At 35.6% G+C, this 15,676-nt stretch overlaps 1 protein-coding gene across 1 annotated transcript; it reads right to left on the reverse strand.

The window, feature by feature from the left end:
• Window positions 1-3,886: 3,886 nt before the first annotated feature.
• Window positions 3,887-10,940, reverse strand: LOC133870514 (synaptotagmin-2). The gene is made up of 12 exons (XM_062307675.1): window positions 10,436-10,940; window positions 9,678-9,776; window positions 9,519-9,569; window positions 9,301-9,424; window positions 6,741-6,859; window positions 6,429-6,530; window positions 6,213-6,287; window positions 5,998-6,074; window positions 5,672-5,918; window positions 5,003-5,353; window positions 4,529-4,660; window positions 3,887-4,174 (listed from the first exon to the last, which is right to left on the reverse strand). Exons 1-12 carry the CDS (start codon window positions 10,544-10,546, stop codon window positions 4,043-4,045), a joined length of 1,620 nt encoding a protein of 539 aa, XP_062163659.1. The 5' UTR covers window positions 10,547-10,940; the 3' UTR covers window positions 3,887-4,042.
• Window positions 10,941-15,676: the final 4,736 nt, after the last annotated feature.

The raw sequence follows: 15,676 nt of genomic DNA on the forward strand, positions 1-15,676 counted from the left end.
TTAATATGGAAAATCACTATGTCAATATAGTAGGTGAGTATTGTCTCCCAAAAGTACAGCAATTTGTAAGAAACTTAGAATATGGCAACCCTATATTTTAAGAGTATTATTGAGTCCACTTTGTGCATGGAGGCTATTATAATTAGTTAGATTCATTGAAATCTATGCTCTGGTTCTTGTCCATTAAAATAGTGGAAATTACAGGGGATTGTCCAACATCGGTCAATTATTTAAACAATAATGCAGGGAGAAAAGTCCACCGCACATTAGGTCCAATTCATGTCTTCCTGCATACTCATGGAACGTGATTGGTATTCTTAGGAATTTTGTGTCTAAATTTTTATGGTAGAAAATGAGAGAGTGGACCTCCAAACTCGAGGTGTTCGGATGAGTGGATTCTGCATTCAGATGATTTAAAAACTTGCCTAGACATCTAAAGCCTCAGGGTTTCTGTCCGAATTTCTTAAAATTTGAGTAAGAAATTCAGAGAATTTTAGTCCCAAGCTACAACCTAAACAAAAAAGTGTTTTGACCCTATAAAGCGTTATTCTGCGGAGGGGAAACCACCATTTAATAATTCAAACAAGATTTGGTAGCATTTAACGTTATATATATATATATATATATATATATATATATATATATTTTTTTTTTTTTTATGTTGTCAGGTCATTTAAAGTTATTAGATCGTGCGACACCACAGTCAATGTTAAATGAAATAAAATAAAATATAAACAGTAAAATAATTCCTTTTTGTTTTATTAGAAATTGGAAAGATTTTATTCCGTGCCAAAGAAGATGTATTTGTTTAAGATTCATATGCTATTAGTGTCAAATCATTCTTATGTGTTCTGTATTTCATGAAGTAAAAAGCTCCCTCCTGATAATAAATATATTCATTTACCATAGTTTTTTACAATATATTTTTAAACAATTGAGATTCGCCCTTTTATTTTCAAAAATAAAAATAAGAAAGATTTACTTTTTTTTTAAAAAAAAAAAAAAAAAATAGAATACAACTTACATCCATTCAAAGAAATATCCTGAGAAATAAGTTCTCCAACAATAAATTCAAATTAAAAAAATACCACTCGTACATATATATATATATATACCCTAATAAATTGCAGCCTCTATTTCTCTCTCTCTCTCTATATATAAGTGCCTATAAAATAGTTAATAATATATTTTAAAGTAACCAGGATTCATGGCCTTGTTTGATAGAAAACAGATCAGTACTGTTCATGCGTTTTTTTTTTTGTTTTTTTTTTAATTTTTTATATTTTTCACCACCGATCAACATTAAAACATTTCCACTTTTTTCACTTTTTATATCATATCAATAACTTTTTATTACTATTCAAATAAAAAAATTCACTACAATACAAAATTTTCACTTTTTTATACAATTTTTTTTTTATTTTATATCACATCATCACTTTTTATTAATTTTAAAACTAACAACCCACTACTCTGTTCTATACATATATTTATCAAACAAGGCCCATATTTCGTTCTCCTATTAAAAATATAACTTTTGAAAAACACTAATTAAAGATATATGTGCAGAATATTTTAAATGAAAATTGACATCAATTAGAAATTCTTTTTCTTTCATGATATATATTCATGATAAATGTAAAAAAAAATTCCTTCATTCTTTTTTTCATTAAATAAATTAATTTTAATGAAAAAGTAGTCTCTGATATCACATCGAAGACTACTTTTATATTAAAAATAATTTATTTAATAAAAAAAGAGGATGAGAGGGGACGAGGGTGCATGTCTAGCACCCCTCTATATTCATGGTTAAGCCGATCCAATTGAAACAAAGAGTAATGATTGGCAGGGGACGTGTAGCCGTCCCCTGTCCGGGCCTTTTCTAGAAACCGAAGAGGCAATGATGGCCTACTTTACTTGATTTAGAAAAGCCGAAGAGGCAATGGCCCAATTGATCGATTTGGGAATTGGGTGCCATTGATGGATGATTGACCAGCCCTAACATTCGTACACACTTGGCGATCATCATGACGATGATGGATTATTCTCACCTGTCTTTATCCAATTACACACTGCATGCCTGGGAAAGGTCACTTCTATCACTTTTTTTTTTTTTTTTTTTTTAATTCTAACCATGATTAATGTGTAAAAACCACATAATTGAAGGACAAAGGCCAATTAATAACCTGAATTAAAAAATAAATTAAGACCTAATTTAGAGAAACAGAAACAGAACTTGGGCCACGCCGATTTTAATTTTAACAATTAGGAAGCCCAAATACTCCCTGTATGTGGGCTGGGTGGTGAATTTGTGGAGTGTACAGTAACAAACACCACATTGTCTTTCTTTATTTTCACTTTTTTAAAAAATAATTGACTTTAAAACATTATAACCACAATAATAATTTTTTTATTACTATTCAAATAAAAAAAATTAACTTTTTCACTTTTTTATAAAAATTATTTCTACTTTCAAGGACAGATCTCTTTAAGGGCCAGCAGGGGCTGTGCCGGCTGCTAAAACAAAAAAAAATTACTACTTATTTTTGCCTTGCAAACTTGCACTCTTGTAGTTTGCCCCACCAAAGTACTATTTAGACTTTAGTCTACTTTAAATGTCAAAGTAACAATTAAAGCCCAAGTCTATGCACGTTCAAATTTTTTTTTTTTTTTTTCTCCATTAGGCCATACAACCATCCGGTCCAGCCCATAGCCATACACCATACTTCTAGGTTGTAGCTTAGCATGACAGTCGACAAGACGACTGGTGTACAGCACCTCAATGGCTCAAGAAGACAAGAAATAAGAAAATAATAAATGACATATATAGATCTCATGAAAAAGAAGAGAAGAAAAGAAAAGAACTTCTAAAAGAAAAAGAGACAGTCACATACTCACAAAGACGAAACATAAAAACTTCTGGTGTGGGTGCAGGGTACTACTGCCTGTGGTGGAAAAGAAAGTCTCCGGCTGGGAGTGAAATTGTAGAAACTGGCATTTAGTGCATTACAGGAAAGATATTTTTTTTTGAGTGTTTAGGGTTTTTTTTTTTTTTTGAAGTTCGTTTTGACTTTTGCAGGTGTTGAAGAGGGAAGATGTTTTTCAACGTTTTTGAGTACTGCTCCTCCACTAAGCTCAATAGACAGTAGTGCTGGTTTTGTCTATGAGATAATATTAAATCTCTCTGTTCAAAAGCATATCATGATTTAGAGTTGTGATGATTCCACTCAATCAAATTTTTGCTAGTTGTGAAGATACTTACTATATATGATATATTAGGTTATGGTGTGGAAGACTGGGAGAAATGGTTTTTCAGATTTTTTTAGTTTTGGATTATAATTTTTTTTTTGAAATTTGGCCCCTCCAAATTCTCAAGGTTAGGTCCGCCACTGTCTACTTTATATCGTATCAATCACTTTTTATAATTACTCAAAAAAAAAAAAAATCCAACTTAACAATCTTTACCAAACACCACCTTGGTCTCTGTCTCAAAATTTCCGAAGCTGGACTAGGAGACAAGAATTGAGATTAGCATCATTATTCTCAAAATCTGAAGCAAGGAGACATAGGGACCGGGATCGGGATCCCTACAATTCTGGATCTCTCTATTATTACCCCTCCTGTTATTGGGCAGGAGCTCTAGAGCTGTGAGAAGGGACTCTTTGCCTGAACAGGGTCCCCTCTCGCGACTCCCAATAACTGTTTTCACCCCCTCTTGTTTGGACAAAGAAAGAATTGTAGGGAGTCCAAATCCGACAAATAGTTTTTTTTTTTATAAGTAAAGAAAGAATTGCAGGGAGTCCAAATCCAACAAATAGTTGTCTAGACTAACCCAGCATTGAATCAACTACTACACAGTAAAAACACAAAGTAGGCCGAAACAAACTTCAATCAAACTTCTTCTGTTTATATACAGAAAGTCAGTTTCCAAAGCATATATCAATCCCAATGTGAATAGAAAGAACATGCATTTCTTTTAGCCTAAGAAAACAAGAAAAATTGGACGTTTTCCCTTTGAATTGCTACCCTGGTCGCCAAAACTTCAAGAAGAAGTTCGCCATTGCAGCTCGATTTGAATCCGTCCGTTCTTCGAGTCAATGAGATGGTACTTCTCGTTGATTCTTTTGTTGTTGACAACATCAGCAAGATTTATATGCACATATCCCAGAGTTTCCTGATGTAAAGAGTACAATATAAGAGAACATAAAAACCTGAACTACAAAATATGCAATTATGAGGAAACTTGTGCTTCAATTATCATTCCACCACAAATTCTATATTTCCTATTTTTTCCCCCCCTTAATTTTCCATTTATTATTTTTGTGAGCAAATTTGCTACATTATTAGAACCAAAACCATCATCATGTTATCTTTTAAAAAGAACTCATTCTTGCATACCCAGAAGTATGCAGAAACTAAGTTCACTTCAGTATTTTAACCATCATTTAGATTTCCTGTAGTTTCCCCCAAGAAATCCACCCTACATGAGTTGAATGGGTTGCCATCTTAAAACTGGTGCTAAGTGTACCTTGGGATGCAGCAGGCCCATCCTTGAGGAGGCACTAAGCACTTCCACATAAAGCTTGTCATTGGTGGGTGGCTCCTCCAGCGTAAACGTAAACTCCTCCTCCCATCTTGGATCTCTGTTTTTCTTCACAGGCTGTATTAATGGCATGTAATTGTCAATTACACTATTGAAAAAGGCAAAAAAACCCAACCACACTCATGCCAAACTTCTTTAACAAGAGCTCAATCAAAAGCAAGGGCAATAAGGCATTTTCAGAAACAGTGTTACAGCCTGGTTGGAGGAAACCCATAGCAAATGAACAAGATGCCTTGTCTTAAGAGAGATATCTTTGCTACTTTGAACAGATTAGCTCTTAACAACAGTTTCAGGTTACCTAATGTAGAACTCCATTCTCTAGAACTATTAAATGAAGACAGCAGTACATAACATCTACAGCCAAAAACAACAATGACAATACATAAAATAGCAATATACCTTGGTTTTTCGCTCCTCCCCTCTAAAAAGTAGCCGTGCAAATGGATTTGTGTGGTGCTTTCCTTCCACATCTGAAGCTTCTTGGACAAGAATTACAAGCAAACCGCCACCAGAAGGCGTTCCTTCGGGAGCCTTTTGTACCTCGTTTGGATCTTCAATATGATGAGGTACTTCGTCATCCTTAAAAGGTTTGTACAGCAATTCCACAACAAGCTGCCCACGTAGCTTTTCATTTTGAACATCATTTGGGTCCATGTTTTTTAGTAGATCAAGAGTCCTCGTATTAGGCTCATCAGGTGTGAGCTCTTTCAATGGAATAACATTCATACCCATCTTGTCGTGCTTGCCAACCTAAGGAAAGGAAACAGCTTAACAAAGAAGTATGGAAAAATGAAAGGAAATACAACTTAAAGTCATGAGTAGGGTAATATGGAGAACTGTAGAGGTCAATCAAGGGCTGGTTTTAAACTAGATAGAGGCTCTGAAATTTCCTCCATATATTCAACTGACGGTGGAAAGTAAAATCCAAAAGGTGTACTAAAACAATGAAGGGGTTAGAGGGTAATGAGTACACAGTTTGTGACATGTCTGAGCAGATAGTTTCAAAATGTAAGGGTGACCTCAAACTCAAGAATTTAACCAAACAAAAACAAACCTTAAGAAACACACCTGTTCCCAATCATAAACAATTAGCTCTAGGGCTTGAGATTCTGGGTCCTTAACAACCATATGAAATTCCTCATTCCATTCAGGGTTCAAGTTACTGTGTCTGACTTTTGTTTTCTTCGAAGGAAGCTTGTCTTCAGTGAGCTTTAGTTTCACATAAGGGTCTGATCCCCCCAGTAGATCTTTCTTTTTAAGCTTCATTGCCTTCAAAACCTTCACAGTGAGAATCCCAACAGGTTTTTTCATGGCTCTGCCAAAAATTAAGTAATGTTAGTACACCTTAACAAAAGGCTTGCCATTATAACTTATAGGTAGAACGACCGACTTACTTTTGTGGATCCATTATTTGTACTTCTAGAGATTTGGGCCATAGATACATATTTGCAACTTGATCTTTAATAAGCTCCTGGGGAAAAGGGAATATTCGGGAACAAAATGGGATTTACCAAATACAACTTAGTGGAGCAAATAAAATGTCCAGGCCAATGAAATCACAACTTAACCCACGAGAAGAGGGGAAGGGAATGAAAACTAGAACTGTTACCTGGACAAACCTATAAAGGCCAGGAATGGACATAGCATCTGCTCCGAGCAGTTTCAGTCCAAAGTCAACATGTGGCTGCAAAAATCAGAATAAAATCACTAAAAGGGGAAAGGGAAAAGGGCCAGCCCTCCGGGATATGGAGCAATGAAAAGATAATTTTCTGCAAAACTATCATTAAGAAATTAATCATTTGAGAATTTAATCATTATCACAAACCTTCTCCATAAGAGACACACATATTTTTGCAAAACAAGGAAAGGTTGGAACCAAAGGCTTTAGGGTGATACGTGGAGAAGCAAACACTTGCAGATCAACAACCTGAAACATTCTCGTGAAATCTCAACTCTTTTAGGAAACTTGAAGCCAGCAATAATTCTATCTTCCTTATTACATGTGTGTGTGTGTGGAGAGAGAGAGAGAGAGAGAGAGAGGAAGTGTCTACACACCACGTGTGACCTTTTAATCAAGAAGCCAACTTTTAAAAATAATAGTTTCTTTCTCTTCACCAACAGTTGTTCAAGAAAATACCTGAACTGTGGCTCTCAACCCAAATGCCTTAACTGCAATAGTGATGTTAGGATTTCCTGCCCACTTCACTGACGGTTCCATTATCAACTCCTTCTCATCAGTGGCATAAACTTTCATTCCTGGCATAGAACAAGACCAAGAATGAGTATTCTAACTGCAAGCACCATAACATGGGAAACAAAGATAAACATGTGCACATAGGGTAGGGCAGACACAAGATGAATGAAATTAGTGTAGTCATTGTTGACACTCCATATATGAATCGAGACAAGTCTTGCAACTCTCCTAAGGACAAGAAGGGCGATAAAAAGCCATATTGTAATAGTACCATATATGGTACAGCCCAAACATATACCACTTTTAAGTATCAGATCTATAGAAACAAAAATGGTGGTAAGGCAAGGAAAAGACGTAGTTCTGATGATTTAGAGTTCTTAGTTCCTTCGACTATATAGATCTTAGCGATAGAATAATTAAGTCATAGTTTCTTGGTTTATCGCATCATTAACTATTTGCTTATTTTGGTGTAAGGAACTTTTCATGAAGCCACTAGTTTATGCCGCTTCCGTTATTGCTATTGAGTTGGCCGTCAGTCTTGCTATTGGACCTGGGGTTGGTCAAGGTAGTGCTGCGGGCCAAGATGTAGAAGGGATTGCAAGACAGCCTGAGGTGGAGGAAAAATACGATGTACTTTATGTTTAGCCTGGCTTTTATGGAAGCTTTAACAATTTATGGACTATTTGTAGCCTTAGCGCTTTTATTTGCGAATCCCTTTGTGTAATCCTATAACAATACATATTTTTTCTTAGTTTATTTCTATAGACTTATTTACAAAATACCGTCTCAATTCATCCTATTTCATCTAATCCGAGATGTGATATGGTTCCGAATGATGAACTAGATATGGATAGTTCCAATAAGATTTCATTCTTGAACAAAAATCCATTTTTTGATTTGTTTCATCTATTTTGTGACCGAAACATGGGGGATACACGTTAAACCACAATTTTGAATTCGAAGAGAGATTTCAAGAAATAATGGATATTCACTCTATTAATAACCAAGCCGGATCTGGCATATCATAAGGGGTTTACCTTTTCTATTGATTCTTGCAAATTGGATCAAAAACATTTCTTGAATGAGGTCCTCCACCTGTGCAAATACATGGAACTGTATAGTTTATAGGAGAACCTATTATACGATAGTCTAATACTTTCAACCTTAATTAACCATACTCTCCATGTAGTGCCTCCATCACTCTCCATAGTGCCTTCCCAACCCTCCTCTAATGAGCCCTCCGGTTCCTTTCCTCCTCCATATTAGCTCTATCCAACACCTTTCCCTTTTTCCCTTTTGCCCCTCTCACACTATCCAATACCTCCATGCCTATTGCACCTGTCCCTCTTTCCCATCCACCGTATCCAGCCCTTGCTCTATCCTCCCCTACTACTTGTATTTTGGGTAGGTATAGTCTTGACTCTCGAAGGCTTGTAAAGTCCTTTTACCTCTATTTTTCTACTGCCTTCCTTTTGTATGTGCCCCCTTTTTGTCTCCAAAGGCTCTCTTTGCCTGTGTCCCCCTCATACTTGTCATCAGGAACCTCTCTTTTGGGGCTTCACTATGGATACCTCCTCACGTGACCTAAGTCCAGCTAGCTTTACAGCGGCTTGCTCCAATGTGGAGCCCAAGTCTACCTTGCTCACTCCTGTATGGGCAGCATTCTAGTCGAGTTTCCCTTCTGAGTGCCCCAACAAGCTACTGCTTTGAACAGTCAGTTTTAGTTGCAACCTTGCTTGATCCCATATGGGACTTTTCTTATTCAAGCATTCTAGCTGAGGTTCCCTTCCGAGCACTCCAACAAGCTACTGCTTTCAACTGTCGGTTTTAGTCACAACCTTATGTCTTCATCTTTGGGTCAAGATTGTCATTGGACCAAGTCTTTGACCTATTTCCAAATGTATTGTTTCAGCTGAGATTTGTGCTATTGTTGGGGTTTTCCTATCTTTTATTTTGTGTTTTTCTCTCGTTTTTCTTGTTCTTCTGTTGTTTTAGGGTGCGTTTGAGATTGCGATTTCGTAAACAATAAGTGCGATTTTAAACCAAATTGCAAAACATGAATCGTTTGGAAACTGCGTTTTTAAAAATTGCGATTTGAAATTGCAGAAAATCTGCTTTTTCAAATCGCAGGTAAGATGATGCTTTTTTGAAAACGCAGATTTTTAAAGGCTAATTTACGATTTTAAAGGCTAAACTGTGATTTTGCCAAATGCTTAACTGTGTTTTTAAAAATCATTTTTTTTCAAATCGTACATTTTAAAATCGTTATTTTAAATTGCACTTTTTAAAATCGCAAAGCTAGACGAGCTCTTAGTTATTGAAATCTTATCTTACGAAAAAAAAAAATGGAAGAAGAAGAAGAAGAAGAAGAAAAAAACAAAGCCTCAGTACAAACTAAAGAACTCCTCAGTACAAATTACATATGCTGTTCTTCATCAGGTGCATCTGTGTATGTGTGTGTGTGTGTGTGAGAGAGAGAGAGAGAGAGAGAGATCAATTCAACCTGGAAAAGTTGGTGGAAGGGAGCCCAAGCTCAGTACTTCAAATTCAACAGAATCAATTTTGTATTTTGGAATTTGCTCAGCAATAATAGGCTTTGCTATAGTTCTTACAGTCTTGCAAATTGCCTAGAAATTTTGAACCACAAATACTCAATACAAAAATCATGCAAAAGAGTATTCTCCACTAGAAAAGAAAAAAACATTATCAGAGGATGCATACCTTGTCCAGATAGGGCCACATATTTTCAATAAATTTGTTAAGCCAGTCAACCTACACACAAACAAAAGTAAAAGAAGCTAGTTATTAAAGCTGCACATTGCACTTTGGCAACCAAAATACACAACTGGATGGAAAAAAGAGTTCTAAAGAATAACATACACGATCATAATCTGGATTTTTAACCCATTGGGGTATCTCCGGAAGCAAACGTTGTAAAGTTTTTGAATCTTGCTCAACCAAAGGACGAATCACAGGATCCTGGACATGTACAGACACATGAAAAATGCAATCTACTTACAAGTAGGTTTTAAATGCTAAAAATATAACATTCCTTTTGCTTTCTTTCTCTCGTGCGCTTAGTGAGAAACATTAACAGTGTATGAATAGGAGAGCATACAATTCTTTTTACTAAGGCAAGGTCCTAACTAAGATCAGCTGAATTTGGTGCATTAGATATTGTGGGAGAATCTAAAGGATCTTTAATTTTAACATATACAATGCACCCCAAACTATAAAAGGATACAACACGTTGAAATATAATATTAATTTGCATACACTGCACATTCTATCCAGCCAAATTAAGATCATAATACAAAGTACTTCAATTCCTGAATAGAGACCATACATGCCAATATGTAATGCAAGCACAGCAGTACCTCAGAAATAGCCACGGCATATTCTTGTTGTTTATGACTTATTTAATCTCATTTCAGATGACACTATCATGAACCAAAAATGTCTAACTTTTCTTTTTCAACAAATTAAGAAAACATTCTTGTAGTACAAGCATGACAATTTATACATAGAAGACAATTTATACCAAACAGAACCAAGAGTAACCTATGAAAAGCCAAAATTGAACTCAAAATCAAATTACAATGTAAAATCAAGAGAAAGAAAGCGAGAGAAACACTGACCTGGACATCAGTTGGCTGGAAGTAGATGAACATGTAGTATCCAATCACTAGCCCAATTGAAATTCCCACTCCAAAACCCCAAAGACCCAGTATAGCACTCACAAACCCCATCTCCAGTCCACTCTCACACCACCCCAAATCACCTCTGTCCCCAAAAACAGAACAACCAACAAGAACGAAGCAAAAGACCCTCCTCTGTTCACTTGCTATGCACTACAAACGAAACCCAGAAGGAAAAGAAATACAGAATAACCAAAAGACCCTCCTCTATCATATACCCTTTATTGAGAATTTGTTAAACCACATTGTGTTGGGGGTGAAAAAAAAAATGGAAAGAAAAGTACCCAGTTTTGGTTGCCAGACAAGATATGTATCTAATTCTTATCAGCAAGTGCAATAAAGGGGCATTTATTCTTGTGGACAATTTTTAACGTTCAACGACCTTTGGATCCACGCAACGGCTTGAAAAGGAAATCTTCGGGAACGTGATAGTTGGCGATGTCGGCAACGTTTCAAGTGGCTGGCCTCTGACTCGTCATCGAAGTGTATGAAATATTCATTTTTTCGTTTTTAACAGTGGGAGAGGGACCGGTTACTGTTGCCACTGCGGCTCGAGCGCTAAATAATTCAAGAAAACGATCATGTAAGAAATACATATTGAGAAAGATAAAGGTGTTGTTTTCTTTTTAATTTCTCAGTCATGATGATATAAGGAAAACGAAAAGAATAATTGTTGATTACAATAATATATTTAAAAGATATTAAAGGATCATATTAGTTTATCAATTGAAAATTAATCAAATATTAAATTATTTAAAAATGAAGGTAAAAATCGCATATTTTAAAATTGGGTAAAGAGCTGTAAAAGGGCATTATAGAGCTCTATGCCCTATAAGAGGCTCTTTATCCCGGTAGAGGGAACAACTTATTCGTCCGAGCAAGTTTGTTTGGACAAGATTTTATTATTTTTCATTTTCAAGATTTAAAGTTGGTAGATTTAACAGTACGTATGAAGTCAATGTCGTAACTTCTTTTTAAAATTTAAATGATGTGATATCATGTATACCGTTAAATGTATCAATTTTAAATTCTGATCATAAAATAAATAATATACATTTTATTTGAAATGAAGAGAATTCTATTGCTTTGTTTTTTAGCAAGCTAAATGCATTTATTGTTTTCTATTTTTTTTTTTTAAAAAAAAAGTTTTCAAATAGTTGCTTGGCTTTATGTGACTTTTGGCTTTACAGCCTTTTGATTAGTTTTTGAAGGTTTTTGCTATGATTGTGCCTTCTAATGGGCTCCTTGCCTCTCTCTCTTGCTGTCCTGCTTTTTGTCTTTTTACTAGCATTCGGATAAGATTACAAGAAGTGCCCCTGCACCGAGTCTACCGACGCATTGATTGCACTGTATAATTTCCCCGCTGGTAGCGTAGACGGATAATTGGATAAAACAAAAAGGTTGTTCATTGTAACGGTTGTATCATCCCTGTTGGATGACACATTGACACCCTGTCCGGGTTTCCTTCCTTTTAATTACACGTGTTAATATCTAACGGATGTTATAAATTTTAATTTTATCGCTTTTATAAGTTAAATTAGTTACATATTTCATGAATGCCGTTAGGGTATTAAATTTTTGTTACAAATTAGGTTGTCACAGTTATCAAACAATTAAATTAGATTTTTTTTTATTAACGTGGCAATATCATATTATCAAGTTAATTTGTAAAAAAAATTAAAAATAAAAATTGTAATATTGTAACCATTTTCCATATTTAATCATTGGGATCACGAAGCTGGGTTGGAGAGGGGAGAGCCAAAATTAGAAATTAATTAATTAATTAATTGTCTCTTTCAAATTTTTTTTTTCCTTAAATTTTGGCTCAACTTGCAAAAGTGTCCAAATGGCAATGAAGATTCATTAATTAGATAGCAACTCAAACGTTACTCGATCTTTTCATCGTGTAATAATTTATTTCCTTTCCGTTTTTGTAGGATCATCCCATCTCTTTGGAGAAACCGTTGCATTGAAAAGAAGACAAGCTTTAGAAGATTGTAGCATCTAAACGAATACGATGATCCCAAGAATTTAAAAGTACGAGAAAAGAAACCTTATTTTACCCTTTTTCATAAAAAAAAAAAACATAAATGGATTATTTTTCCCTTTAGTATGCTTCTAGCCTTGACTAAATATTTGTGTCTTAGTTAAGAGAGGAATTGGGATCTCCTATCGGACGGACAATTGCAAAAAGGCTTTAGCGGGTATCATATTCCTATCAACAATTAGCTGGACAGTGAGTAAAGTTAACTGAAGTGTAAATTTTTGTTCTCATGAGACATTCCCATTCTTCCATGTTCTTTAGCTTTGTTTTTTCCTTCTTTTCTTTTTATTGTACCTTAAAAAAAAAAAAAAAAAAAAAAAATTGGTTGTCTAAATACTTATTTGAGTAAATGAACAGTACCATATGAAGAGTCCCTTCGTGCATAAGTCGGACAAGCTACAATTCAGGCTAACAATTACAATTAATCATTATCGGTTGAGTGAGATCTTAATACTCAAGTTTGTACTTTGTGATTGGATCAAGAAATTTCTTTTAAAGTCTTAGAAACACAGCAGCTTTGATATTTTAGTGATATTTCCTCTCTTTCTCAGAGGTGGAAACATCAAGTCGGCATGAATGGTTAATGATATCATGGGGCCGAAGATTCTGTTGTTATACGGAGAAAAAAAAAAAAAAAAATCATGAGCACATGAATAATGACTCAAGAAAAAAACACTTGAATATGACATATCCTTAACTTTCAATCTACACTACCTTTCTTTTCTTTTCCTTCTTGGATGTTTCTACACAATTCGAACCAGTGGTCACGATTATAGTGCATATCTCTAAGTCTCACTATTCATTTCAAATATCTAGAGATTACTTTCATTTTGTGGTCTCAATTGTTGCAAAAGTGGCCCATCTTCCACCCTAGAGCTACAATTGGGGATTTTCGGACACCCAATTGCGAAAGGTTCTTGATAATTAAGCTTACCCGAATAAAAGGTTCACCTTGATAATTCTGTCACTCCTTGAAGGCAACCCCTTTGCCATGATGCTTAAACAAAGAGATCAGCTACCAATATGGAGACATGGCTGCGGAATAGACGCGGCACTGGGACACGGGAAAAACACCGAAATTATGTGTCTGGGCCCTATCTTGGACCACCCATCAATTTCTATTGAAGCCCACCATGAATGATGAATTGCCCAATTTGCCCTTACCACTTTCCCCAATATATAATTCCTATAGATTTTGGAATCTTGTGTTTATTTGGTTCTCTCACATGAAATAATAATATGGGCTTTCTCTTCCTGGTGGTGATATTAGCACGACTGAAGGGATAGGAATCTTGTGGTGAAGGGTTTTTATTTTTTTAAGTGGAAGTTGGATTACTAGTAGATTTGGGAGCATTTTGATAGACAAAAGGGGTCCCCTCCATTGATGGAAACAAAAGCTAATAAAAAGTTAAGTTTACAATTTAAATACTATCCCCCCTCTAATAATAGAAGGGAGATGACAACAAAATTTGAGACTAGAATATGGTCTACAATTGTGTATCCTTTGAATTGCTGATATGACCAATCATTGTGCGCAATTTCACCATACTCTAAAGCCTCAACTATTAACGGGGGAAATTTATACTTACTCTTTTTAATTTGCTACTCAATTTCCAACGGAATGATTCTATTTATAGATTCATGTTAAACTGTCACATAACTGAATAATAGAAGGGAGATGACAACAAAATTTGAGACTAGAATATTGTCTACAATTGCGTTTCCTTTGAATTGCTGGTATCACCAATCATGTGCGCAATTTCACAATACTCCAAAGCCTCTACTATTAATAAGGAAAATTTATACTTACTCTTTTCCATTTGCTAATCAATTTCCAATGGAATAATTTTATTTATAGATTCATGTTAAACTGCCACACAACTGAATAATGTGGTAATACAAATCAACTTTTGGATCATAATTTTTTTTTTCAAGTCTTGGTCTAAGAGTTATTTTTACTATCACATCATTCAATTATATGGCAATTGTACATAAGCAATGACAGAGAGAGGGGGGGGGGGGGCCCCACCCCCCCCAACTTTTAAGAAAAAAAAAAAATTAAGGTAAAAAAAAAAAAAAAAAAAAAAAAATTAAGGTTTTTTGCTTATTGGCCCTAGCAAAGAGAAATGATACTGGTACACAATGTTTACAACAATGTTACAACAGTCCTACGTGGAAAGTGGGTTTAAACGTTTTTTTTCATTTTTTTCATTTTTTCGTCAAAACCGGTTGGAGGGGAAATGAAATTTCATTTCCCCCCAACGCACCCGCCCTCTCTCTCTCTGAATTCTCTCCGTACAGTCCCCGTCCTAAATCCGGCGTCCGGCGTCCCTCTCCGGTCCTTTACCGGAGTTATCCTCCTCCGTCCGTCGGAGACCGCCGCCCGCAGCCCCTCTCTCTCTCTCTGGCCGGATCTGCCTCCTACGCACCTCTCTCTCTCTCTCTCTCTGGCCGGATCTGCCTGCTCCGTCCGTCGGAAACCGCCGCCCGCAGCCCTCTGTCTCTCCCGCTCGCTCCGGTGCCGGTCGTCCCTGTCCCTCCGGTAACTCTCTTTCTCTCTCTGAAATTATTGTTTGATGTTAGTTTTTGTGTGGTTTGCAATTATGTCTTTCTGATCTTTCAGTATCTAACTTGACCAGAATGGATAGACAGCGCCGTGAAGAAGAGCAAAAGAACAGTTCTTCCAAGAAGGCACCTGAGGCAGAGCAGTCCATTTTGATTAGGGTGTGGACTTATGACTTTCTGTACAATAAATTGAAGGCTCAAAGTTATGATATTTCAGATAAATAAGTGCTTTGATGTCTTCATATCCCTCAAATGCATGATGGAATTTCCTTTTAATTTGGATTTACAGCTGTATTCTTGGTTCCACTTTGTAGGCCACCAGTCCTCAAACAGGTGAACAAGCTCGAGGAAGCTTAAAATTAATGAAAGACAAATCATAGAATTGTACATAGAATCATAGAATTGGAGTTGGCTATTTTTTGTGAAGCATCACCTGAATTTTCTAAAATACTTTCAAGAAGTGGATGGTTTAAATTATTTAAAGTTTCTCTATTTGATTCAAGATTGGTTTGGGCTCCTGATATGGTCATGCATCAGTTTATAAAACTCTAAACTGAAAAAAGTATCTTTGG

This window comes from Alnus glutinosa, chromosome 6, assembly GCF_958979055.1.
Source record: "Alnus glutinosa chromosome 6, dhAlnGlut1.1, whole genome shotgun sequence".
Taxonomy (NCBI): domain Eukaryota; kingdom Viridiplantae; phylum Streptophyta; class Magnoliopsida; order Fagales; family Betulaceae; genus Alnus; species Alnus glutinosa.

Excerpts from the sequence above, each read along its gene's own strand:
- LOC133870514 (XM_062307675.1), bottom strand. The coding sequence starts at position 10,546 with ATGGGGTTTGTGAGTGCTATACTGGGTCTTTGGGGTTTTGGAGTGGGA. Across the intron at positions 4,661-5,002 it reads GGGAGGAGCGAAAAACCAAG|CCTGTGAAGAAAAACAGAGA; the intron begins GTATATTGCTAT and ends CCATTAATACAG. Across the intron at positions 4,175-4,528 it reads TGGGCCTGCTGCATCCCAAG|GAAACTCTGGGATATGTGCA; the intron begins GTACACTTAGCA and ends TCTTTACATCAG.